Source organism: Callospermophilus lateralis, chromosome 8 (assembly GCF_048772815.1).
Source record: "Callospermophilus lateralis isolate mCalLat2 chromosome 8, mCalLat2.hap1, whole genome shotgun sequence".
NCBI classification, from domain to species: domain Eukaryota; kingdom Metazoa; phylum Chordata; class Mammalia; order Rodentia; family Sciuridae; genus Callospermophilus; species Callospermophilus lateralis.
Window position 1 is genome coordinate 2441956 of NC_135312.1, and position 27496 is coordinate 2469451.

At 46.2% G+C, this 27496-nt stretch overlaps 2 protein-coding genes and 1 pseudogene across 11 annotated transcripts in view; all 3 read left to right on the top strand.

Annotated features, from left to right (window-relative positions):
* Window positions 1–8916, top strand: part of Grk4 (G protein-coupled receptor kinase 4) — a 99441-nt gene extending 90525 nt beyond the window's left edge. For 4 of the 10 annotated variants that reach the window (XM_076865164.2, XM_076865160.1, XM_076865166.1 and 1 more), the window contains 4 exons: window positions 4431–4568; window positions 6130–6267; window positions 6779–6916; window positions 8635–8726. In XM_076865164.2, coding sequence (XP_076721279.1) covers window positions 4431–4568; window positions 6130–6267; window positions 6779–6916; window positions 8635–8700 — 480 coding nt within the window. In that variant the 3' untranslated portion in view covers window positions 8701–8726. Of the gene's footprint in view, window positions 1–4430; window positions 4569–6129; window positions 6268–6778; window positions 6917–8634; window positions 8731–8754 lie in introns of those variants that run through there. The other 6 variants (XM_076865167.1, XM_076865169.1, XM_076865168.1 and 3 more) reach the window with 4 other exon arrangements.
* A 12283-nt stretch (window positions 8917–21199) lies between these two features.
* The window catches only part of Htt (huntingtin), a 142901-nt gene continuing 136604 nt past the window's right edge, over window positions 21200–27496 (top strand). The window contains exon 1 of the mRNA XM_076865159.1: window positions 21200–21518. Within this exon, the coding sequence (XP_076721274.1) occupies window positions 21337–21518 (182 nt within the window). The 5' untranslated portion in view covers window positions 21200–21336. The remainder of the gene's footprint in view (window positions 21519–27496) is intronic.
* Window positions 22241–26411, top strand: LOC143406365 (jupiter microtubule associated homolog 2 pseudogene; annotated as a pseudogene).

The following is a 27496-nucleotide window of genomic DNA, read 5'->3' on the forward strand; positions in this document are numbered from 1 at the left end:
CAGGGTGGTTTTCTAGACACAGGCCTGGGTATACAAGTCTGAGGAAGGAAAACAAAGAATATCCAGAATTCATCTGTTCATCCCATGCTCCCCCTCCCCACCCCATTATGAGTCAGCCTCCTTAGATCAGAGAAAACGTTCAGCATTTGTTTTGGGGGGGATTGGATTCTAGATAGGGAAGAGGGGTGGGAGGGAAAGGGAGTATGAAGACACGATTTGGGTGTCAACTTACTTTATATACAAACAGAGATATGAAAAATTGTGGTATATATGCATAATAAGAATTGTAATGCAAAAAAAAGTACATGTGTAAATAAAGACAGGAATTGGCATGAGCATACTTTACATACAAAGATATAAAAAATTGTGCTCTATATGGGTAATAAGAATTGTAATCCATTCCACTGTCATGTGTTAAAAAAAAAATCAATAAAAATAAATAAATAAGTAAATAAAAACAAAGAATATGAGGCTGAAGGTCTAGGGTAGGAGCTGGAGCCTTTCAGATGAGCTGGGTCTGGAGACTTGGATTTCTGTTCAGAAGAGCTGTGAGTGCTGGGCATCAGCTTTTGGAGTCTGTGTGGGGCCCTAAGTAGATGCCCCCTGGGCTCTGCAGGTCTCTGTCACATTGGGTTCAGTGTTGCCACTGCAGTGCTCAGCATCTGTAAGCCCAAGTAAGCCATGGCTTGGCCATGTGGTAGTAAAGCCTTAATTCACAGAAACAGCTGGTGGGATGTGGCCCTGGGCTGCAGCTCCCCAACCCTTGGTCTAGGCTGTACTAACATTCCAGATTTTTAATGTGTTGCTAGAATGGCCTAATCTTTTCTTTCTTTCTTTCTTTCTTTTTTTTTTTTTGTACTGGGAATTGAACCTAGAGGCACTTCACTGAGCCACATCCTCAGCCCTTTTTATTTTTTGAGGCAGAATCTCACTGAACTGCTTAGGGCTTCACTGAATTGCTGAGGCTGGCCTCAAACTTGCAATCCTCTTGCCTTAGCTTCTTGAGTTGCTGGGATTATGGGCATGTGCCACAGTGTCTGGCTCTTTCTTTTTCTTTTTTAATATTTTTAGTCGTAGGTGGACACAGTACCTTTATTTTTATTTTTATGTGGTGCTGAGGAATGAACCCAGTTCTCACAGTGCAAGGCAGGTGGTGTACCACTGAGCTACAACCCCAGCCCTTTGCTTATTGGTTCTAATGTAAGAGACAGGGTTCTTGCCGTGTTACCCAGGCTGGTCTCGAACCCCAGGGCTCAAGCCATCCTCCTGCTCCAGCCTTCCACATACCTGGGACTATAGGGACTACCACCCCCAGCAGCCTATCCTTTCTAGATTTGATAGTAATTGTGGATTATTTGAATTTGTGACAGTGGCAAACACATATGAATTTATACATTATTGAAAGAGACACTTTTATTAATTTTAAGAATATACAGTTTCTAACTTTGTTCACTGAGCAGCGCTGAGGTAGGGATCTCCTCCCAGGTAGAGACTGCTGCACACATCGTGTAGACCACATCTGCTCTGTGAAACTGGTCTGTTCCTGGCAGGGGCACCCAAGTGGATGAGAGTTTTTAAAGAATTTTAGATTCCTGGAGCCTAGCCAGTGTGCAAGAACTAAAATTACTCTTCAAAAGGGGAAACAATACGATCTGGACAATATAGACATCCGGTCAACTGTATAGTCAAAAATGTCTAGATTTGCACAGGAACAGGAAGAAACCAACTGTGTCAAAAGAAATCATGTAAGAGAGTGATGAGGAGACACCTCGGATGTTAGAATTCAAGTACACACATTATATATCAACAACTATTGTGGAGAAATTTAAGATCTTGTTGCAAATGCAGGACCTGATGTTCTTTGAGATGAGGGAAACCCTGAAAAATGACCTAAAGGAAATGCTAGTAAAAAGTGAGATATCTGAAACAAAAGATAAAGAGCACTGTGGTAGCAGGGAAGTGTGGCAGGAAGCGAAAGATTTAGGGTTACAGAGCTTCAGGAACAAAGAGAAGACCATCAAAGTATTAAGAGAAGAAGAAACTCTGATGGAGGAAGGAGCCGTGCTCACCCTGGCTGCAGACCCTCTGGCATCAGCCACATTGGAAGTCAGTAAGCAGTGGGGCGACATCTTCAACTTTTTGAGAGAAAATGGCTTTGGCCCTGAGTTTCAGTGTGAGGTCAAATTAGCATTTAAATGTGATGATGAAATGAAGACATTTTCAGACCTGCAAAGCTTACGACAATTTACTAGCCAAAAACCTGTCATAGGAGAATTACTGAACCATATGATCCAACAGAAGGAAAAAGCAAATCATGGAGGAGGATATGGGCTCCCCGTAAAAGGGGGTAACGCTCTAGTGAATTCAAAAAGTGAAGCTGAAGGAACAGCAAGTGATGGCTTGCATTTCTTATTCACCAAAGAGGTAAAAGTTGCTAGGCCCAAAGTGAAGAACTTAGAGACTCGGAAGGAAGAGTTTTCAGAGTGGAAGGATAAAGGAATCCCTACCTTTGAGGTGACAGGAGAAGACTCAGAGACCCACAAGGAAGACATCTTTTATGTGAGGGCAGAAGAGGAAGAAGGGGCCTGTGATGTGAAAGAGGAGGGACAAGAGGAGATGGAAGAAGAGGAGACCTCTGGGGAAGAGGAGGAGGAGTGGTGGGAGGAAGAGGAGGAGGAGGAAGGATGACTCAATATTATGTGAGAAACTGGACTCAACCTGTTGCCTTGTTCCTGCAACAAGTGTGATGGGAAAGATGGGAGCTGATGAAGAGATTACGGTGTTCAGTAAGTTATGGAATTCTGAGTTTGAGGAGGAAGAGGAAGTAGGAGGGTTTTCTATGCAGAAGAATCTTCAAACACAAACATCCAAAGAGGCAGACCTAATCCAGGAAACAGAAAAAAACTACAGAACAACTGTGATCGGTGTCCTCAGAGAGATGGGAGAAGAGATTGGAAAAATTAAAAAATGCCTTCCAGATATCCTGGGAACTAAGAAATCAATAGATGATCTGAGGAGTAGAATAGACATCCTTGAAGAAAGACTTTGCAATCTAGATGAGGAAACGGCACAATTCTCTGAGGATTTCATAGATATTTTGGCCCATCAGATAGTAATTAAACACTAAAGGAGAGGCAGGATAGATTCAGAAGGGCCAACCTCCGTTTGATAGGAATCCCAGAAAAAGAGAGTGAAGAGAATGAAGCAGAGGACATACTGCAGGAAGTAATTGAAGAAGATTTTCCAGAGCTTAGGAATTCTAGTCTTGGGATAGTGAGGGCTCACCGAATCCCCAGCGTGATTGACAAAAACAGACTGACTCTGAGACACATCTTGGTGAAGTTTTTGAATTGTAGTGATAAAGAGAAAATCCTAAAGGCTTCTAGAGAGAAAGAAGAAAACACCTACAGAAGGGCTTTCGCCATAGAATCCTGTATCCAGCCAAATTGGCATTTGATTTCCAGGGTAAAACAAAGATATTTTTTGATATGGAAGAATTTAGGAAGTTCATTTCTTGTGTACCCACTTTGAAAGAATTATTGGAGAAAACAACATAGGTGGCTACAACTTACACTCTCCTCACCCCAACATAGATCTAGAAAATTGACGAATACAGCATCATGTCTGTCCTGAAGAGTGGGAGCTAACTGGGAATGAGGCGAAAGGAGTGGTCTTACCCAGATGTTAGGAAGGTTAAAGTGCATATTTTAAAAATTTAATGATAGGCATTGTAGTTTGCCTAGGGTGAAGATTTTGTATTACTGTGCGGGAGGAAAGAATCTGTCCATGGAACAGATGAGGAAAGTAATAGAAATGTGCAGGGGGGTAAGGTGGCAGGGTAAAGTAGACAAGAAAAAATGAAAACTGCTGAATGTATGGGGAAGGATATTTCATAATCTTATCATGTATCAGTGAATCTGCTTTTTCCATTTGAATATACTCATTTTGCTATTAAAAGTTTTACCTTTTCCAACATAAAAAAAAAAGAATATACAGTTTCTAGAACCAGGTTTGCTGAATTTTTGCCTTAACCTTAGTTAGCTGATTGATTTAATGAATAGATTTAAAGTGGTTTCTAATTATAAATATGATTTAGTATTAAAATGATGTCTCTGAAGTTCTCAACTGTTTTATTTCCTTTCAAAAAAAATCCCCTATGACATAAATATTTTAACTTAAGGGTTAAGGTAGCCAAACCCTCATTTACTGGTAGCTCAAAGGCAAAATTTTAATTTTGCCTTTTGGGAATCATCCTGTGGTCAGAATTCATGTGGTTTGGTAGACAATGTTACTTTTTTGAAGTTGAAGTGTCTGTGTTTACACATATGTGCTTTCTGCTGTCCCTGGCTCCTTGGTTATTATGGAGTCTGTCTTGAGTTTCTGTTTTTATCCTAGGAGCTTAAGTTGACCCATTTTTGCCTCTTGTGCAGCTACTCACCAAGAATCCAAGTGAGCGGCTGGGCTGCAGGGGCGAGGGGGCTGCAGGAGTGAAGCAGCACCCCGTGTTCAAGAACATCAGCTTCAGCAGACTGGAGGCAAACATGTTGGACCCACCTTTCTGCCCTGATGTAAGTATGCTGCCCTCAGGAGCTGGTGTCTGAGAACACTGATCCCAAACAGATACAGTATCTGATGCAGTCATGGTGTGGCTTCAGCTCTGTGGGGCAGGTCATGTCTGCTGCAACCTCCTTCCTCACTCCCAGCCCCCTCAGCCACTCATAGACCTTCCTGGAACTCTCTAACTCCAGGGCCTGGGGTCAGCTGTCACTGCTGGTGCAGCCAAGCCCTGCCCTCAGACACCTCAGACCTCCCTGGCCTGCCCTTCCAGGCCCTCCCTGTTACACAGATCCCTGTTCTGCTCTGGAAAGGTTTTACCTCTTGTCCTGTGCTCACTTTCTCACAAGCAGTGCTCTCCTGCTACTTCAGTCTGGAATATAAGTCCCCGCTCCAGTTTTCATAAGGTCCTGGGATGATAGCCGGGCCCCACCCTGAGGACCCTGGCGCTGCCACCGTGCCTCCTTTTGGGCATGCTGTTGGGATCAAAAGATATCATGTCTCCAAAGTGCTTAGCACAGGGCAGGGCACTGGCCTGTGGGAATCCAGCACAGCATAAGTGTAAGCACATGAGTGCACAAATTACGGAGGCGGGGAACAGATTTCAGGTCAGCAGACTTCTCTTTATTCAGTGGTGGGGTCAATTGTTCAAATACCTGATATGGCTCACTTTCAGGGATAAAATAGCTTCTGGCCACAAGGTTCTGGACTTTATACACAGCCTTAGCAGAGCCAGGCCATGGGAGGAGTCAGTTACTTTTGGCAGGCAGTGGGCAGGGCCAGGTCATGGGAGGGGTCTGGTGGGCAAGATCATTTAGGGCAGGACAGGAAGACTGGTAGGTAATCATATTCTGTATTAAATAAACTCAGAGCAAAAGCAGCTTCAACTCTATCCTGAACAGCCTGCTACAGACCCTCTAGAAACATGAAGACGAGGAAGTGTTGTAGGGTTGGTGGAGTAGAGATAGGTGTATGATTAAAATATTTTTAGTAGTAGTAGGACTTGCTCAGGACTTGCTTTGTGTCTTTATCTTCACATTATATGTTACAGCTTCCTTGGAATTGATTCCCGTGTGACATATTTAACAAATGCCCACTACCTGCTAGTCAGCGCTATAAGGTATTAAGGCACAGGGAGAACAAGACAGGCAAGGTCTCTGCAGAGATAAGCAGTAGGTCAGGCTGACCAGCACATTTGGAACAGCATCATCTGACAGGAGTCCATGACAAGGACCTCAGATGGGCCATCTGGTCTGGAGAGGTGGACTGCTTAGGGTCAGGAACAGGGAAGGCAGGCTGCCAGCAGTCTCTGAGGAGGGACCATTTCCATAGTTCTGAGAAGGGTTGGGGAACATGTAGGTCAGGGGCCTGGGGTAGTCCTAGTCCTCACCTTAAGCAAACGAGAACACAGAGACAGCTCACATTATAGAGCCATTATAGACGTGCGCCAGTACACTCCAGCCTGGTGGCATTTAAATATGGGTTTTGCATGCCTTCGTTCTTTGTGATTAAGGGAGCTAAGGATTACTCCACTCATCTCACGAGCTGATGCCTTTGTCTGTTCTTGGGGCACAGCCTCATGCCATTTATTGTAAGGATGTCGTGGATATTGGGCGGTTCTCTGCAGTGAAAGGAGTCTACCTGGACACCACAGATGACAGCTTCTACGCTCAATTTGTTACTGGGTGTGTCTCCATCCCCTGGCAGACTGAGGTACTACCCTTTCCAGCAGAGCAGGTTTATGCTACTTCCAATAGTGACAGAAGTGTGCGGGGGTGTAGGTGCTCGCATGCTCACATTTATTCATATTTGGAAGGTGAATTTATGCCGGGCATTTAATTCTGTGACTAGACCATGGACAAGCCAAGACCATATTGGCAGTTACCCAGAAGTAAGTCACAGTAAAGAAGTGTATAGGAGGCAGCCATCACAATGGCTTGCCTGCCATCCTGGAGTCCTGCTCCCTAAGCAGGGTGTTGACAGCCGTGGTATTAATTCCTCTGGTAGCACACTCAGAGAGGAAGAGAAGAGGCCACAACACTTGTTCCAAGAAGTGATCAGGAAACAGGGAAGAGGAGTCGGGAAAGGGAACCAGAATGGGCTGAGGAGCTCTGGGGTGCCCCACATCAAGCATGGGTACGGGTAGGGGCAGATGGATGGCTCTGGGGGACCCCTGACCTTACGTGTTTCTGCAGCTTCTCTGTGCTCTCTTTTGTGTGTGCAGATCATCGAATCTGGATGCTTCAGGGATATCAACGAAAGTGAAAATGAGGGAAATTTGTCATTGGATCTGAAAGCAAAGGAATGTCCTCCAGCTCTCAGACGAAAAAGAAATTTCTTCTATAGAGTCTTCAGTGGAGGGGTAAAAACTTTAAAAGAAATATGATGTGTCATTGAGCACAGTGATGCATATCTGTAATCCTAGCAAATTGGGAGGCTGAAGCAATGAGACACAAGTTCAAGGTCAGCCTCAGCAAATTAGTGAGGCTCTATCTCAAGACAAAAAATAAAAAGAACTGGGGATGGAGTGCAGTGGCAGAGCACTCCTGATTCAATCCCAGTACCCATACATGTACATATGTGTATATGTATATACACATATAATGTGTCAAAAGAGAAACTGTTTACCAAGGTGAAAACAGTACTTTCTTTTTGCAATGTCTTCTATTAGAAATTTCATATAGTTTGCCAGGCATGGTGGCGCATGCCTGTAATCCCAGTGGCTTGGGAGGCTGAGGCAGGAGGATTGCAACTTCAGAGCCAGCCTCAGCAAAAGTGAGGCAATAAGCAACTCAGTGAGGCTATACCCCAAATACAAAACAGGGCTAAGGATGTGACTAAGTGGTTGAGTGCCCCTTAGTTCAATCCCTAGTGCCCTCCCCCCCCCAAAAAAAAAAAAAGAAATTTCATATAGTTTAAAAAACATGGCATTACTTACAGTTGGGCCAAAATAACTCCTCACAATGATATTTGCTGATGAGGAGACTGTTCTGATTCAAAAAGCCTCAGTGGCTTGCCAGCATTTCTCACAGTAGCTCCTTGCCAGTGATGAGGCATTTTGAGCTAAGCTCAGAGCCTAGCATCCTGTGGAACCCCCCTGAGCAGGGCCTGCTGCTGACCTCCTGCATGCTGTGCTTGCTCCTCAGCTATCTTGGTGCCTGCTCGCACACAGGAAGCAGGTTCCCTCCTGAAAAGGGATTCATTTGAAGAGATTTTCTGTAGTAGTATTAAATTTAGAAAAAAAAAATCACCAAGAAAAATTTTCTCCTTGGATGAGTGCATTATTTGTGCTCATACCTGACCATTCTCAAGGAGTTTGAATGCGAGCATTCTAATTTGTCTTTTTCCGTATAGAAAACAAGACTTAGGTGGAAAAACCTCCCAAAGTAGCAATTGCTCTGACCACATGTCCTGTGAGAACTAGGGCAGTCATGCACTGACCAACCTGTGCTGCCCACCTCTGCTCTGAGTGTGCTTGGAAATGCTCTCTTGGGGCCTGTCACGGTGTCTGTGTCATGGAGAACCTGCAGATGAGAGAATGTACTCATGCAGCATTACACAACTCCTCACCATGCTGCTTCTTGGTGAAGGAGCCAGTAAACCTCACTCCCTTTTTGCTCTCAACCGTGGGCTGTGTGAATTTGACTAAGAATGACTAAGGAGTGGAGCTTATCTGAAGCATTTTGTATGTATGCAAATTAAGCATCTTCCATTTTTGAAGTAAATAAGGAGAAAATATTTAAGATTTTTTGCCTGCCTTACAATTAGCATCCCCCGGAAGTTTTTCAACTGTTATATACAGTTGTCCCTCAGTATCTTTGGGGGATTCATTCCAAGACCACCCCTGCTAGTATACCAAAATCTGAGGATGTCAAATCCCTTATATAAGATGGATAATATTTGCAAATAAACTACACATCCTCCTGTATTCATTCCCATCTCTAGATTTCTTATAACACCTAATACAATGTAAATGCTACATGAATAGTTGTTACATTTTGTTTTAAAATTTGCATTATTTTTTGCTATTGTTGAATTGTTGTTTTTTATTGTTTTCTAAAAAATATCTTTGACTCGGAGTGGTTGGATCCATGCATGGAGAAACCGTGGATCCTGAGGTCTGAATGTGCACGTAAGGAGAGTTGAGCCAGTTTGCCTTGGAAACGTGCCTGAGGCTGGCCATTGCGCTGTGTGTTGCAGGGCTGCCTGGGCACCAGCCCCAGCGAGAAGGAAGGGGAATCAACACTTTGACCACTCACCATGCAGACTGCAGAGCCAGACCTGGTGCCACGAAGGAGCACGTGCTCAGTGTCCCATCCCCTCAATAAATTGTAATAAACACAATCTATGATGAAGCTTAAAGTGTGCCTTTACAAATTTTTCTGCACTAATATCTTTATTGTCTTTTCATTGTAGCTAGATTGAAGAAAAAAATAGAGCACCTCCAGGTACCCAGAAACTCTCTGGTGCTTTGGTCATGCTCCACAGGTGCCACAGAGAAGGGAGGAGGGCTTCGAGTCTATGACAGTCCACCCTGTCTCTCCATGGCCCTGTGTCCACCTTCCTGATGTCCATGTCTCTGTGGCTGAGCATGTCTGCTGCCCTCTGAAGAAGGGTGGTCAGGGCTTAGCAGGCAGAGGCTCCTGGAGCAGCATTCGAGAGTGATTTTTTGTTGTTGTTGTTGTTGGTACCAGGGACTGAACCCAGGGATGCTTAACCACTAAGCCATATCCCCAGCCCTTTTTAAAATATTTTTTTGTTTAGAGACAGGGTCTCACTGAGTTGTTTGGGGCCTCGCTAAGTTGCTGAGGTTGACTTTGGACTTGAGATCCTACTGCCTCAGCCTCCTGAGCCACTGGGATTACGGTTGTGTGCCACTGCACCAGGCATGAGGGTGATTTACCACAGAGTGCTGTGGCTTGCTGGGACTGTGCTTCTGGCCTGTGTTGGCCTTGAGTTGTTGGAGTTCATGTCAGACGGCGACTCCAGAGGCAAGGGCACTGCTATGATTTGAACAAGTGTTCCCCAGGGCCCGTGCTGAGGATTCAGTGGTCACCAGGGTGCACCTTGGGAGGTGGTGGGACATTTGGGAGGTGGGGCCTAGTGAGAGGTGTGCCCTTGAAGAAGATTGTGGGAGCCCAGTCTCTCTCCTCTTTCTTTTTTGCTTCCTGGTTTGTGATGTAAATGGTTTTACTTTGCCACTTGCTGCCTCACCACAGGCCCAGAGCCATGAGCCCAACCAGTCATGATCCAACCGAAACCTTCAAAACTGAGCCCAAACCAGTTTTTTCTCTATATTAGTTGATGAACTCAGGCATTCCGTTACAGTGCTGGAAAGCTAGCCAGGCAGGTCTGTGAGAGGCCTATGCTTGTGTCCTGGATGAGTGTGCCAACATTCCAGGTATTTTTGGTTGGCACTCAGTTTAGGAACTTCCCACAGAGATTAAGAGATGCCAAAATTTAAAAATTGATAACTCACATTTATAATTCATGGTGGACCTTTTTTTAGTGATGCTGGACACTGGGAACTTTGGTGGGATGAAAATAGAATTAAAATCAAGTCATGGGAGTGCATATACATAGGCACATTCTTTATTTGGTTCTCCCCTGTGGAAGGGAGGCCTGGCTCCTGCAATAAAATGGCAGGCGGCTCTCTAGAGCAATAAAAAGAGACAGTTTTATTGTCTGTGGTGGAGTGGGGTTCAGGAATGTCGTCCTGAAACGCTAAGTGAAAGTTGCCCTGTTGAGCACAGGGACCACACCCAGTGACAGGCTGAGGCAGGAGGGTCTCAAGTTTGAAGCCAGCTTAGCAACTCTGTGAAGTCCAAAGCCACTAAGACTTGGTCTCAAAAATAAAAAGAGCTGGAGATATAGTTCAGTGTAAAGCATTCCTGGGTTCAGTACCCCACAAAATACAGTTCCCCGGCTCCACTGATGCGTCTGGCCCTGTCCGAGGATGCGTAAGTGAGGCTCGTTGAGAACTAGGGTGGGACCTTCTCGTGGTTGTCAGGCCATAAGCCAAGGTCCAGGAGCTGTTTGCCCATGGAGGGGCAGCAGCAGGACATGTGTGGAGGGCACACATACCGAGGAGGGCAGCATTGCATTTTTCAAGAGGAGGGCACTCTGAGTTGAGCAGGAAACCAGAGGGAGGGAGAGACATCACTTAACCAGAGAGGGCTTTCAGGATGGTCCAGAATTCTCTGTGGAATTTGGACCTTCTTTTCCACCCAGTCCATCAGGGACTTCTGCAAATCAGGAGCATTCGACAAGGTCGAGCTGGAGAAGGCCCAAGGGGAGCCTCCATCTTCTCTGCCTGTAGCTGAGAACTTCTGCTGTGTGAGAAGTCAGGGGACAGATCTCCGTGACTTTGAAGCAGAGTGGTAACACCATCAGACAGCTGTGTGAGGAAGGAATCCCGCCTGCTCAGGGCTAGAGTAGAGGCCCTTCAGGTTGCCTTCCTGGGAGCGGCACAGGCAGCTGCATCCGAAGCAGATGGCCCACCTGCTCGGCCACTGCCGAGTTGCCTGCACCCCCAGTGCTTTCTGCAGTCTAGATTGTATCCGGGTGTTCATGGAAGTTGCTTTTCCACACGTCCTCTGAAGCCTCAAGCACAGTGGCACTTAGGCCAGTGTTTTGTCTCTGTGAGGCTGGGAACCTTCTTTGTATTGGGATGAGGGGACAGGGAAGTTAATTTGGGGATCTGAGGCCTTCAGTAGTAGGATGGAAATGACTTTGTTTATCTTCTGATTGAGGCAAAATAGCATAAGAGAGCTGGGTGCCATGGTGCGTGCCTGTAATCCCAGCTACTTGGGAGGCTGAAGCAGAAGGATTGCAAGTTTGAGACCTGTTTAATGAAATCCCGTCTCAAAAACTTTTTTAAAAAAATATTTTTCATTGTTGATGGACAGAAGACCTTTATTTTATTTACTGATTTTATGTGATGCCAAGAATTAAATCCAGTGCCTCACACGTGCTATGCTTCAAGCATTCTACCACTGAGCTACAACCCCAGCCTTCAGAAATTTTTTAAGGTACTGGTCATGTAGCTGACAGGTAGAGCGCTCTTGGGTCAGTCTCTAGTACACACACACACACACACAGCATTAAGATTGAGGTTTTCTGCAGGCTGGTTACAACCGCTGCCTCTGGCCCCCTCTCTCGTCCACCTTGCTGTCCTCATCTGTAGGATGAAGATGGGAGTTCCTGCCTCAGGGGACACTGTGAGGAAAGCTGTGTCTGAAACATTTAGCGGGGTGTTTGGTACATGGCAACTGCTCAGTAAATATTGTTAATCACAGAAAGTAACACATGCTTATAAAAAATATAGGAAAGTATAAGGAAAACAGATCACCTTTGTGCTACCACCTGTTTACAGTCCAAGTCCATCTGTCTAGGTGGTCCTCTGTTGGTGCAGGTGCACAGTGATGAACTTACTTCCTGTATGCACAGAAGCAAGTACTCTTGAACCAGGAAAACAAGGAGCCTAATATGCTCCCTCGTGGGCGCCAAATCTGCTGCGTGACTAGCACGCTAGCTTCATACTAGAGGTTCCAAACATAGAAGTTAACTAGTGAAATCAAATTAAAGACACATAAAACTCAATTTACCTTTTTCTTGCCCAGTTAAGACACGGCTTCTCCCAGCTCCTACCTCTAGCCACCTAATGTGGTAGCGAGGTTTACACAAGAGACCAGCAGGAGAGAGGAAGAAGCACGCCAGAGAGTGGGCTTTTATTGGGGAACAAAAAACTTGGGAAAATTCTATCCAATGAAGGTCGAGGGGGACAGCATTCCAAGGTCAGGATCAGTGATTGGTTTCTAGGTCAGTGGTCAGTCACACCCCCACAGGGACAAGCCCTGGCACCTGGAAAGGGTGGGGAAGCTCTGACACAGCTGGTGTGAGCGCCTCACACCCAGTCAGGGAGGTAGCTTAATCACGTGCGAGAACAGCTTCCCACACTAAGATAGGAAAAAACATTGTTTTCTTTCCATATTCATGCCACTCTCAAGACATTTTGACACCAGATGTGTGGGGTTTTCCCCACAGGAACGATTCTCCAGCACAAACTGGGTGTCCTACAATTCAATTCAGTTCTGACACACTCGGATTAAGGTACTATAGGAACACTAGGTATCACTCTGGTTTGAACATGAGACATAACAGGACCCCTTTAGATCCAGGATTGCTCTGAGGGCTCCATGCCAGCCTCCCTAGGCCCTCTCCCACAGCAGGAGGAGGATGTGGGAAGATAGACCACCTGCACCTGTTTTCCCCAGAACCCCCTCTGAAACCAGCCCTGAGCTCCTTCCAGGTGTCTCATCTAGATCTCAGCTTCCAAGGGCCAAGCATATCCAAAGGCTGGCCAACAGGCGGTGTTTGTGGGAAGAAAGGACACGGTCCAGAGAGGTAGACTGCTGGGGTGTCTACTTGGGGATGTGTGAGGTTCTTTTGCAATGGAAGAGCTTCAGGTGGGAAGAGAAGGGAGGCAGGCGGTGAGTGAGTCTGGAACTCTTCCCATGTCACCATCTCTTGGTGTTGATCTCTGAGTGTCCAAGAATTTCCTGTCAATCTGACCTTCCAGATCATTATGAAAATGTTACATCAAGATAGAAGCAAGGGGGGCTGGGGATGTGGCTCAAGCGGCAGCGCGCTCACCTGGCATGCGTGCGGCCCGGGTTCGATCCTCAACACCACATACAAACAAAGATGTTGTGTCTGCCGAAATCTAAAAAAATAAATATTAAAAAAAAAAAAATTCTCTCTCTCTCTCTCTCCCTCTCTCTCTCATCTCTCACTCTCTCTTAAAAAAAAAAAAAAGATAGAAGCAAGGAGTGTTACCCAAAAAAAACCTAAATAAACCCTCTAGCTTCACTTTCTCTTAATTGACTTAAAAATCACTAATTTTTCTGGTCACGTAGCTGGGCAACACAATGTTAATCTTTCACTTGCTTCATACAGTCACGATGGTGGTGATAGTTGCCTGGGTTAGTTTTCTGGGACTAAGGAATGCTGATCCTTGGCTCGGGCCCATGGGATGGCTAGAGTGGGTCTGCCTTCACAGGAAGTTTGTCCCTTCTGCAGCTTTAACCTTTGGGTTGAAAAACCAGCCTCTATCTCAGCAAAGCCTGTCCAAGGAAGGGACATGGCCTTTGTCCTTGGAAAAACCCACAGAGCACTCCTAAGCACATTCCCACCCTGCTAAGTTGTTTATCTACAAATAACAGGAGAGATCTGCTGCACCAGGTATCCCTGACTCAATCAGGCGAGGTGGGGATCCATAGCAGCCCCCTAGCAGCCACCAATCAGCATGAGACAGGGAAATACCTGGGATGCCAGATGACCCTCCAGTAGTTTATGGTGGTTGATAACGTGTTGGGAAACCCTGTAGTTCAGCACGTACTCCCCTCATGGCCTAAACCAATCAGTTCAAATGAATACCCCCTTTGTACTGTCCAATCACCCCTACCCAACTTGTTCCCGCCAGTGAATGTGCTAATCATGTTTTAGAGTTGTTATTTGATTTTCCCATGGTGTGTGATGATTTGCTAAGAGATGCTATGATGTATGTGAAGTCCCTGCCCTCTCCAAAGAATGTATAAAATGCTGCAAACCCTGGGCTCAGGGCCTCTCAGCGTCACCAGTTGCTGTGTGTGTGCGCTGAGGACTGAGCTAGCTCGCAATAAACACCTCTTTGCTGCTTACATTGATCTTGGGTCTCTGGTGGTCTTTGGGGGTCCCGAATTCGAGCATAACAGGGTCAGACTCTATTTGGCTTTGCATGTAGACATGTTGATCATTTGAAAATGGTTTGCCAAAACTATAATATAGTTTTATAGTCTCATAATATAGGGTTAACTTGACTTATTGCGTCTTTCTCTCCCTACCTTAAAGCTACAGGTACCTACCAGCCACCATGCCTAAAACACCAGACCGTAAAAGGAGTAAAAAGAGGTGGCACTCAATTTCCTGGAAGATCTCTGCCTATTCCCAGAAAAGAAATGAGTATTCCTCCCCTTTATTAGCCTCTCCCTCTCTATTTATAAGGCTTCACCCCCTGAGAGTTGGCAAACTGATCTGTGAGAGAGAGAGAGAGAATCTTAATATTTACCTTTTAGTTTTCTGCGGACACAACATCTTTGTATGTGGTGCTGAGGATAGAACCTGGGCCGCACGCATGCTCGCCAGGAGCGGGCCGGGGCGCGAGCTGCGGGATAGTGGGTGACATCATGCCTGTCGGTCTGCTCCGCGGAGCGGGGGCGGGGGAGCGAGGATGCGTCCAATGGGAGGTTCCCTTTGCAAGTGGCACTTCAGACAGCCTGTGACTTGAGGCGCTCCCTACACGAGGCGTTCCGTTTAGTTTTTGATGGCAGTGGAATAACAGGGTTTTAGAACATCACCGGAGAGACTCACTTAAGCTCAAGTTGTTCTGCAGGCATTTTGCACGAGTCCTGATTCCCAAGTAGGTGCTGAACTACTTACAGAATTAATAAAATTGATTGGCATTTTAGGAAAAGTTGACTGAAGGGTATTTCATATTTTCTGTTAAAAATTAAGCCGACACTTAGTGGGGTGCAGTTTTTGTGGGGGGATGAATGAGTTTTACATTTCAGCTATATTGCATTGAGCTTGCTAGGACATCCAAGCATGAGAGGTCCTTTCAGTTAGGCAGCCAAAACCACCACCACCACAACACAAGCTGCGCCTAGGATTTTAACCTGGGGGGTGGGATCCCACTCTCCAAGGTCCCCATTTCTATGTTCTGCCTCAATATGACATGGAAATGTTAGCAAACCTCAAAGAACAAATAGTTCAAATGAATTTAAATGTTCCAGAACCTATAAAAAGAAAACCTCCCAATCCTATTTATAAAGCAAGTACAAATGGATGACCATAATCTTATGTAGACCTCACAAAGAACTCCATGTTCTTTTATGAATATTAATGTAAAGATCTTTAATAAAATATTATCAAACAGAAGCCAACAACACATTTAAAAATTGCATCATAATGTTATGTGGTTTATTCCAATAAAACAAACTTGTGAATAGGTTCAAAGGAAAAATAAAAGATCATTTTCATAAAGGCTATAAAGGCATTTGACCAAATACAACACCTGTTTTTTAATATAAATAAATGGTTGCTAAAATAAACAACTATGGGGGGGTACTAGGGATTGGACTCAGGGGCACTCAACCACTGAGCACATCTCCAGCCCTATTTTGTATTTTATTTAGAGACAGGGTCTCACTAAGTTGCTTAGTGCCTCACTTTTGCTGAGGCTGGCTTTGGACTTTCAATCCTCCTGCCTCAGCCTCCTGAGCCACTGGGATTACAGGTGTGTGCCATCTCACCTGGCTTCAAACAGCTACTTCTTTAGCATGGTAAATATATTCATGAGCCCCAAAATGCAGTACTTTACCTGATAAAGGAATACTCTGGAGGCATTCGTGTTAAAAACAGAAATAATGGAAGGATCAGGAGTCTCAACATTATGTTTAGTATTTCTGGGAGGAACTTCAGTATATATTGATGGACTATAGAACATAGATTATCCTCCTGATGAAAATAAAGCTAGATAAATAGAAGCATCAGGAGAAAGTGGCTTTTGTGGATAAAGCCAGGAAAAGTTGAATACCCAGATACTAGGGCAGCTTCTGCTGATTTGCACAAGAGACCCGGGAGACTAGGGAACAAAAATCAAATCCAGAGCATGCCAGAACTGGGATCTCAGGAAGTGCACTCTCCACTATGGGGTCCAGCCCACCCAACATTAAGGGCAACTGGGAAATAAATCAGCTCTCAAATATATGTGGTCCACTGGGACCAGACCAAGTTTCTGCATTCCAACCACATTCCAACCATTTCTCAAAACTGGAACTTGGATTAAGAGAGCCCAAGTCTTCTAGGATCCCTAGGAGTGTGGCATTGAAAGAAAAAATCTTTTTTTCTGGAAGATAATACCTTAACCTTCAAATTACTTCTATAATGATTTCCAGATAGAATGTCCAGTACACAAAGATAACCATGCATGCGAGATGAGGCCTGGTGAGTGAGAATGGGCAGGTACTTAAAAAGAGAGGCACGCTCAGAGGCTCCAGCTTGGAACTGAGAAACTCTGAAACAGCATGCTGTGAGGAGAAAGCCTGCGTGGCTGGGAGGTTTTGCAGGGAACTAGAACCTAGCAGAAGTGACACTGCATACTGTAGAAAGAGGTAAGCATTCCAGTCCTGAAAACCATAAAATTCCAGAACTTGATGGTTAAGCAAAGGTTTAGTAGCAGAACAGAAACAACCAGAGGGGACTAATAAGATAAACCAGATGAAACTAACCAGAATAGAGCCACCAGATGGAACTATCCAGAACAGAGCCACCAGAGGCAAAGCAGTAGAAATGACAGAAGATGGGGTCTGGTGGAGAGCCCTGACGGACGCTGACCTGGAGTGCCAGGAGGAGAGGGGCAGAGGGACAGAACCTGAGAGAGCTCCAGGCTGGTGAAGGCCACCAGCACATTGATCCAGCCCGCTGATTCCAGGCAGAGGCAAGGAAGGCAGATTCACACTGCGACCCACGCCCAGATAATGACAGGCACACACACGGGACAGGCACGCAGTGGGCTTCATGGGGGAAACAGAGTCACCAGGAGAGGCACCTGTCTCCCACGCTCTCATCATCCTATGGGACCTAAGTCAGTGTCAGGTCCTGCTGGTCACAGCACACTCGGTACAGCAGGACAAGTTCTTTCTCCCTGTCATCCTGTGTATTTCCAGGGATTTGGAAGGAAACAGCCCGAAAGGCTCCAAACTGGCCAGTCCAGAGACTCCAGGCTTGAGCAACAGCCTGCTGTGAAAAGAACACCATGGCTGACCTCTCCCTGCCTCCTGCTGGATGCTGAAGGGCATCCTAGGCGGCCTGTCAACAGTGGCTGGGTCTCTCCTTGCACATGCAGGTGTTCCACACGAACTACAGAAACCAAGGATCGTTTTCATAAAGTGGCCAGAGCAAAGAATCACACGCGATCTTCTTGAGGAGCAACTGCTAAATCAACAGCTGACTTCTCAATGGTGAGCATGCGAAGCCAGAGGTGGTGTTATCCGGGTCTTCAATCTGCTGAAGGAAAATAACCGCCAACACTGAATTCTATCCCCAACCAAAAAGCCATTAAGAATCAAGGAGAGGGGCCGGGGTTGTGGCTCAGCGGTAGAGCGCTCACCTAGCTCGTGCGAGGCCCTGGGTTCGATCCTCAGCACCACATAAAAATAAATAAAATAAAGGTATTGTGTCCAACTACAACTAAAATATAAATATTTTAAAAAGGGGGGGGCTGAAGATGTGGCTCAAATGGTGGCGTGCTCACCTAGAGTGCGTGAGACACTGGGTTCGATTTTCAGCACCACATAAAAATAGATATTGTGTCCATCTAAAATTGAAAAATAAATATTAAAAAAAAGAAGGTGGAGTCAGGTGTGACTCACTGCAGAGCACTTGCCTAGGTTTCATTCCCAGCACGCCCCTACCCCCAGCACCTACAAAAGAATGAAGGTAAAATTAAGACATTTTCTGATAAACTAAAACTGAAGAATTTTGGCAATACAAGATCCACTGTCAGATAAATTCTAAAGCATGTATTCCAGGCAGAAGAAAATTATCTCAATGGAAGATTATAGATATACAAAAGAAGAGTAAAAAAAAGTCATAAATATGTGGGTCGATTTAAATAAATGCTAACTATTCAGCAATTACTGTATTGATGTCTTTTTTAATATGTGTGTGTATATCTGCATTTAACTAAAACGCATGCCAATAATACCCTCTAAACTGAGAGGAGAGGGAAGTTGTATTTACTATTGTGAAGTTTTCTATACTAGGGAGGAAAGGCTCAAGTGTTGGCCATTACCAGATCTTGATACCCAGAGGACTGATGCTGTAATTTCTAGGGTGTACACTGAAAGAAGACAGTGCATAGCTTTCAAACAAGTGGAGGTTCAAAAGTAGAATGAGACTTTCACCATCCCCAAATAGACAAGACAGAAAAGGCGACAAAGGACTGATGGGAAGTGCAGAGAACAAATGGGAGACTGAAACCCAAACACACCAGTCAGGCCAGTTAATATAGTACAAAGTCACACTGCAGCCTAGTCACTGGAGGGACAGCAGCAAAGCGAGACCATGCCCACGCTTGCTGTGTGCCTGCATCTGGGCAGGGGCTCCTCTTGCTCCGCTCCTGACCCGGGTACTACACCTTCACCTCTGCTCCTGCTCCCACCTCTTGTGGGGGCAGGGCCAGGGCCAGGGCCAGCCAGGCAACCTCTCCACTCTCAGTAGCTGCTGGGTCTCCTTCATGTTTCCTTTCTTTTCCAGCTTTGCCTGGCCTATGCTTCCACCTGGCCTTGGACTCAGGACTGCCTTCCCCGTCCCCAGCTGGTGAGAGTTGGGCTGCTTCACTACTTCCTCTCTTTGATCAGTCACAAGTCTGCTGTAGAGTTTCATTTTTAGCTGCCCATCCAGCTATATATTTTTCCTCTGAATAGTACTGCTATTTCACTGCTGAAAATTTGGAAAACACAGAAAAGCACAAAGATTCAGATATAGATCACCCTTAGTTCCTCTGTGCAGACAGAGAGTCACTGTAGACATCTTGGTGACTAGATACCTAGTCTCTTACTATGTGTATGTGTGTTTTCTGGATAAAGGGGTGTGTGTCATGATACACACAGTAATCTGCCAATGCTCTGTAAACTTTGCTGGGTCACAGATGCACTTCTACGTGGGCTTCTGCCATGGGTTTTCTGTCATATGACTGTATGATGATTCATTTAATAATCTGCCATTTGTATTTTTTTTGTTCTGATGTTGCTGTAACAAATGATTCTTTTTTAAAAATTCCATATTCCTGGTTGTTCTTCTAGGATAAATTACTGAAGTGTCTTTGCTTTCAGGCACTGTGCCCATTTTTAAGACTTTGGAGAGACCAGGTCTAATTGTTCACTGTGTTAATCTTTTCTCTTTTTGGATGATTCCAAAATTTTCTGTGAGCCTTAAAACTGAACTTTATAAAACAGAAATTTATAAATTTCTACTATTTAAACCCCAGTCTGTGGTACTTTGTTACAGCAGCCCAAGCAAACCAATGCCCTATCCAAGGCTGCATTGTAAGTCATCCCAAAATGTAGTGGCTTTCCAACTCACAGTTGGACCTGTTTCTGTAGGTCAGGAATCTGGGCATAGATTAACTGGGTCCTCTCTTCCCCCACGTCTGATTAGGTTGGCTCAAGTAGCAGCTGCCTCTCAGTTAAAAGCAGGACTGGGAGAGGTTCCCTTCCAGCAACTGGTTGTGGCAGGACTGTTCCCCTTGGGTCATTAGGCTGAGAGCCTCAGTTCTCCCTGACTCTTGGTTCAGGCCACAGGGACCTCTCTAATTTGGCAGCTCTTGGGGTTCACAGGGTTTTGGTTCCAGGAGGTGGGGCTCAAGATCCATAGTACAAATCTGCCTAGGGCAGCAACTAAGAACCTAGAGCCCTGCTGGCATGGCCTGCCTCTATGGGAGCTGGCATGCCCACACAGTGGACAAAGACCTTAACAACTGGGAACTGAGGCCTAAACACGGTTCTCTGCAGTTCTTCCTGGGAAGAGAGGGCTGCTGCTATCCCTTTGGGAACAATGCTATTTCCCTTTACCTGATCACTTTGGAACAGCTGACAGGATCTGAGAGCAGGTGGAGGTGTAAACTGTGGACACCCAACAAGGACTCTGAGTTGCAGATGTGTTCTGAGTGGGCTGTAGCCGCTCATCACTGCCCAGAATGCTCTCCCTGAGGCCAACCCCACTCCCTGCTGCACAAACTGCAGGAACTCCCCATTGGTGCCCCCCACCCTTGGTGCCCCTCTGCTTGTTCTCCCACCTTCCCATCAGGCAGGGAGGATCCTGGAAACTAGGACCTGCCCAGCGCCTGCCTACACGCCTGGGCACAAGGAGTGCCTTGGAGTCCTGCCCAACGTCCGGGGCAGAGTTGCTCTCAGACAGAGGGGACACCCCTGGGCTGGAGAGTTCTTCCTGTGGGGTGTCTCTATGATTAAAGCTGCTTCTCTCTGCACTAAGTGCAGCCTCTTCGGGCAGCAGCCATGGCTCATCTGTGCCTGTCCCAGACCAGTCCCTCTGGAGGCCCGGGACCACACGGAGCCCCGAGTCCTGCGCAGGGGCCACTCACTGCCTCCCTCCTCCTGTCCAGGAGCCCCCAGCTGGCTCTGGCGGAGAGTCCGGGAGTCGCGTGGTGCCTTCTCCGCGCGCGTGCCCCTCCCCAGGGCCTTTCCTCCAGGAGAAACCACCCCGCTTTCGCCGCGCCCTGCCCACCTCCTCGCCCCGCCCCGCCACCACGCCCACAACCGGCCCCGCCCCGCAGACAAGCCTAGCACTCGCCCCGCCCCTTCCCGCCGAGTCCTGCGTCTTCGCTGAGGAGCGGCGCCGCGATCTTTGAGGGGCGGTGGCTACTAAGGGCGACCGTGTGGAGGCGGGGGTGGGCCAGCGCACCAGCCAGCCATTGGCGGAGGTCCCCGCCTCAGGCTGTCAATCCCGCGGGCCCTGCGTGGCCCCTCCCCCGCCGGCGCCGCGTTGCGAGACGCAGGGCGCTGCGGGGGCTGCCGGGACTGGCCCAAGATGGCCGGGCGCTGGGGTTCCACTTCTCCCTGCGGCGCCGAGCCCCATTCATTGCTCCTCTGTTGAGCTGCGCCGCGTTGCGCGAGCCGGCCCGAGGCCTCCGGGGGCTGCCCCGCGAAGCGGGAGGCTGTCATGGCGACCCTGGAAAAGCTGATGAAGGCCTTCGAGTCCCTCAAGTCCTTTCAGCAGCAGCAGCAGCAGCAGCAGCAGCAACCGCCGCCGCCGCCGCCTCCTCAGCCGCCGCCGCCGCAGTTGCAGCCGCCCCCGCCGCCGCCGCCCGGCCCGGCTGTGGCCGAGGAGCCGCTGCCCCGACCGTGAGTCCGGGCGGCCCCCGCGACCTGAGCCTGCGCGCGGGCGACGGCGACCGCGCAGCCCCACGGAGGGTCGCCCGCCCTCGCTTGGGTGCCCTCCGCCGGGAGGCCTGTCCCCAACTCGCCGATGGGCGTCGCCCCGGCCCTCTCACCCTCCCCTGCGAGTGGATTGTTAGGGAGCGAACTTGCTTCTCTTGGCTGGCGAGGAACCGTGACTGTGGTGGGGCGGCGCCGGGGGCCGCGGCCGCTCCCGCTCGGGGCGCAGCTCGCCAGGAGCGGGCCGGGGCGCGAGCTGCGGGATAGTGGGTGACATCATGCCTGTCGGTCTGCTCCGCGGAGCGGGGGGCGGGGGAGCGAGGATGCGTCCAATGGGAGGTTCCCTTTGCAAGTGGCACTTCAGACAGCCTGTGACTTGAGGCGCTCCCTACACGAGGCGTTCCGTTTAGTTTTTGATGGCAGTGGAATAACAGGGTTTTAGAACATCACCGGAGAGACTCACTTAAGCTCAAGTTGTTCTGCAGGCATTTTGCACGAGTCGTGATTCCCAAGTAGGTGCTGAACTACTTACAGAATTAATAAAATTGATTGGCATTTTAGGAAAAGTTGACTGAAGGGTATTTCATATTTTCTGTTAAAAATTAAGCCGACACTTAGTGGGGTGCAGTTTTTGTGGGGGGATGAATGAGTTTTACATTTCAGCTATATTGCATTGAGCTTGCTAGAACATGGGGCATCTGCAGGCTCCAGGAACATCTCAGGTGTGCCGGTAAAAGAGCTCCTGTTTGCTTCATTGCTGACATCCATTACTCTTTGGAAGCCAGGGGGGTCTCTGCTGCTCATTTTGGGGAGAATTTTTGGAACAGAAAAAGACCATTAATGATATCTAACGAAACCATAGGTCTTCCCCTGGAAATCTGAATGCTGAACGTTGGGCCTGTTCCTTGCTGCAGTTTAGGCCTTTCTCCGACCTCTGAGCGTTTTATTTCTGATCGAGATTTGTACAATATGGATGGCAATAAGGAAGCAGCACCTTAAAGAATCTCACTCCATTAAGAATCATTCGTTTTAGTAATATTTCTTGTTCTTTATATTTCTGACGGAGTCCTTGCCCTGTCCTGAGAGTTTAATTAGAAAATGAGGATTTGGAGAGTAATGTTGGTTTTGTTTTTTGGAATAAATTTTTCTTCTAAAAGGGGAAAAATCTGTTTGGGTACTTAGAGGAATTTTAAAAAATCAATTTGATGTATTTCTGCACAATTAGTTTCTTGTCATTATAAAGTCTTATTGTAGTGCCTCTGTGTATGGTAGGAGTCATGGAACTTCACACGTTGCATGTATCTTGTGTAAACACTAAGCAGGCTCTGGGTGGTAAGAAAGACCTTACTGCTGTGAGGCTGCTTTAAACAGATTTTTAATCTATTATTTTTGCATAAGTGATACATTAACATAACTCAGTTCCATGCCTTTCTCCTGCATGCCTAGCTCTGTCCCCAGGATCAAGCACTGTGGTATATTTCTTATGTATCCTTCTGGATACAATATGTGCATTTATTACAATAGATTTTAAATTATTTGAAAACAAAAGCAGTTTAGCATAGTAATTTTTAAAGGTTCTTAGCATGCTCTGAAATCAACTGCATTAAGCTTAATTATAGTTCTTTAAAATAAAATCCATCCATATCATATTTCTGTTTACTTTGCTGTTGAGAAAGCAGATATTCATCAATCTTGAGGAATAAACTCACTGCTGTAAGTTTAGATTTTGGCATACCTGTTCATGTGCTTTAGCTGAAGTCCTTTCCTAAAGTGAGACTGGCCAAAGCAAGGTGGAAAGTATCTGTTATATTTTTATGGTTTTTGTTCTGTTGTAGGAAACTATAGTGTTACAGCCACATTCAGAGTATCTAAGTGCCTGCTTTTTGCTCAGCATATAGGATGCAGACTTCTCTGTGGGGCTGGCCATAGTCTCTGCAAGTCTGGCATGCTTCCTAGAGCCCTAAGAGTTATTGTGAGGCATTGGCATTAGATTTTTACACATTCTCATTCTTCAGATTCCCGCCTAGTTTTCCCCTGATGGTAGTTGTATTTATTCATCAGTAAATGTTTACTGATTTCTGTGTGTCTGGCACTGTTATGAATGCAGGGCTCAGCAGTGAACAGAGCTATGCCCTAATGAAGTTTTCATTCTAGGGAGGGATGGAGACAGCAAGAGAGATAAAGTGTATAACATGTTAATAATAAGTGAAGAGGAACAGCAGAGCAGAGAAGGGACTAGGAAACATCTAAGTTAATACAGTTTTGATGTTTTAGATAGGGTGTTGAGGGAATGTCCACTAATTTCATGGCTTTTCAGTACACCCCAGAAAAGTGTCAAGGATCTAATGCACAGGTGTCTGGAGGGACCTTCCATACACACTGCAGTGAGAACATGTCCAAAGCACCCCCTGTGAGATGAAAAGCAAGGAGGTCATTTTTGTTGGGTGACTTGAATTAGGGGGCGATTCTTCTTCTTCTTTTTTTTTTTTTTAGGGAGGGAGGGAGGGAGGGAGGGAGGGAGGGAGAGAGAGAGAGAGAGAATTTTAATATTTATTTTTTAGTTATCGGCGAACACAACATCGTTATTTGTATTGGTACTGAGGATCGAACCTGGGCCCCACGCATGCCAGGCGAGCGCGCTGCCGCTTGAGCCACATCCCCAGCCCGGGGGGCGATTCTTGTAGGAGGTGAGGTCCGAGGGATGTAGGGCATATGGTACCAGATCAATACCACTTTTCTTGTGGTGAAGTAGACATTCTCCATTATTTGAGGGAGAAGTCATTGGAGGATTAGATCAGAGTAGTGGCCTGAATGCCATTTTAAAATGCACTTTGACAGTGGAGTAAAGGGGAACACAGACAGAAAACAGGAAACTAGCTGAAAGCTGTTGCAGTGATCCATTGGGTGAGAAATAATGTTGAATTATGTAAGGGATGGGCAGTGGGCAAGTGACTGGATTTTGATGGTAGAACCAAGAGGACTTGATTAGAACAAAATGCAGCTATAAGCGCTGAGGCTGTAGCTCAGTGGCAAAGCACTTGCCTAGCATGTGTGATGCAATGGGTTTGGTTCTTAGTACCACACAAAAATGAAACAAAATAAAGGCATGCTATCCATCTACAATTACAAAAAAATTAAAAGTGATAAAAGAAACCACAGCTATAGTTGGTATTAATTTGGTTAGGATTACTTTCAGCTGCAAATGACAGAAGCCCGTTGTAATAGCTTGAGCAGGGCAGAGGTAAGATTTCATTATAAGACAAAAAAGTCTGAGGAAGTTCAGCAGTAAGTCCAGGGATCCAGACTTTCTTAAAATTAGCTTAAAAGCACTTGTCCTCATTCTCTTCTATTTTCTAGTTTAGAGTTATCTGTATTTTTTCTTGTTGATTTACATCAGTGCTTTATATATTTGGATACTAGACCCTTATCTGACATGCGATTTGTAAAATCTATCTCCCTTACAGTATCCTTTGAAGCACCAAAGTTCTAAATTTTGATGAAGTCCAGCTTCTCTTATTTTATCTTTGGTTGCTGTGCTTTCGGTGCTTTATCTAAGAAACCATTGCTTAATCCAAAGTCACAAAGATTTATTCCTGTGTTTTCTTCTAAGAATTTTAGAGTTTTAGCTCTTACTTGTAGGTCTGATCCATTTTGAGTTGATTTTTGAATGTGGTTAAGGTAGAGGTCCAACTTTTTTTTTTTTTTTTTTTTTTTTTAGTATGTGGATATCCAATTGTCTCAGTACTGTTTGTTGAAGAGAATATTCTTTCCCCATTGAATCATGTTGGCACCCTGTTGAAAATTAACTGCTCATAAATGTATAGATTTATTTCTGGACTCCCAATTTTACTCCATTATCTATATGTCTGTCCTGTGCCAGTACCCTACAGTCTTGATTACTGAAGTTTGTACCAGTTTCAGTTTGTGAAATGTGAGTCCTCCAATTTTGTTCTTTTTAAAGATTTTTATAGCTATTCTGGGTCCATTGCATTTCCAGATGAATTATAGGATCCTTTTGTCAATTTCTACAAAGAAGCCATCTGGAATTCTTTTTCTTATTTAAATTTTTTTAGTTGTATACGGACACAACACCTTTATTTTATTTATTTATGTTTATATGGTGCTGAGGATTGAACCCTGTCCCTCACATGTGTGAGGTGAGCGCTCTGCCACTGAGTTACAGCCCCACCCCCTCTCTCTGGGATTCTGATTTGATTGTATTGAATCTGTAGATCAACTTAGGGGATGAAGTTAACAATATGAAGCCTTGAGGCGCAGGACAGTGGCCAACATATTCCAGGGCATGGATGCTGAGGCTGGCCACTGGGCCCTATAGGATCAGGAAGCCTTCAGAAGGAGAATCCAGCAATCTTTTTGGAAGTCTGGAAGAAGCTGTTCCTTCAAGCTGGCCCAGTAGTATGGTGTTGAATATTTTTGGACCAACTGAAGAACCTCAGAATGTACCCAAGGTGACAAACCCCCAGGAGGAAATGAAGGAGTGTCTTTGAATTGATTCCTAGGCAGATCCCACAATATCTGAACCCACCTAGCGGGAAAACCACTGACATTTTTGGTTACCTAGTCACTGCCACTTCACCTTTGGCACATCCAAACAAACCCAAGGATCATGTGTTCTTGGGTGAATGAGAAGACCCAAAACCAGTCCCTAAAGCTGCAACAAGCACCTCTCTCTGAGAAGAATTGGAAGAGAAGGGCAGCTCGAGAGGAGTAGACCACGCCAAGGCGACTGAACCCATGCCCATGGATGTCAGCTACCAGCCCAGGCTGGGGCCAAGGCCTTGCCTACACAACAAGGTCTTGAACCCCCTGGGAGGCAAATCCAGCATCTCCTTCTACTAAGAGGCTACTGCTCTGCCTGTAGCCAGACCAGAAACTCAAGATACAGACTATTGGAAGTTTATTATTTTCTTTAGCACCCCCCCCAAAAAAAAGGGGTGGGGGAGGGTTGTCTTATGTGTGAAGCTGGCTTCTCAGTGGACCTTGTGTTTGGGGGATGTGGATAAAGAGGACTCCCCTTGCCAGGTGTGGTGATGCATGCCTGTAATACTAGCGGCTTGGGAGGCTGAGGCAGGAGGATTTTGAGTTCAAAGCCAGCCTCAGCAATTTAGCAAGGCCCCAAGCAACAGTGAGACCCTGTCTCTAAATAAAATTAAAAAAAAAAAAAAAAGCGTTGGGGATGTGGCTCAGTGGTTAAGTGCCCCTGGTTTCAAAAAAAAAAAGACTCCCCTAGTATCTGCTCATTTGTTCTGATGGAGCAGGACACTGAAGGGGCAGGGAGATGGTGCTGTGTGGCAGGAGGCTTAGTGGGCTCTTCCGTGAGCTATCTCCTGCTGACTAGACATCCAGGAACAGTTGAAGAAAACCCAGTCTGTCTTGCTGTAGGATGGAGAAGAGGCAAAAGCAGAGACATCAGGAATAGTGGGAGTCCTCATTAAGCATCCCCCTTGACCCCAGGGCCAATTACCTGTCATGAGGACAGCTTCCGCTCCTGAGAGACCACCAAATCTAACATCTCCTTGTTTAGCCTCGGTGTGTTGTCCTGCTCTCTTGAAATGTCTTGACTACTTTTCCTCAGCAGGAGTCAACAAGAACCAAAGAGTTGTCCTCAGTCTGGTGCTGTGGAAGGTTTTCCTATCCTGGTCCTCCAAGTTGCCCAGTTCCTGCATCTCAAACCATGACCACATCTCACATAGGACTCTGCCTTTCTCTTGTAGGACTGGCCTTGGTCCTTGATGTGCCCTGTTTGCTTGTAGATTGTGCCTTCTTTTCCTCTCATTAGCCTTCAGTCTGGATCTCAGTTCTTCACTGATAGTGTGAAGCTCACTTCTAAAACCACACTTCTCCTGTAGGTGAGGTCTTAAAACCTGTTCACGCCCACCTGAGTAAGGGGCTTTTTCAGATCCTTCCTGTGTCTTTGTTCCTGT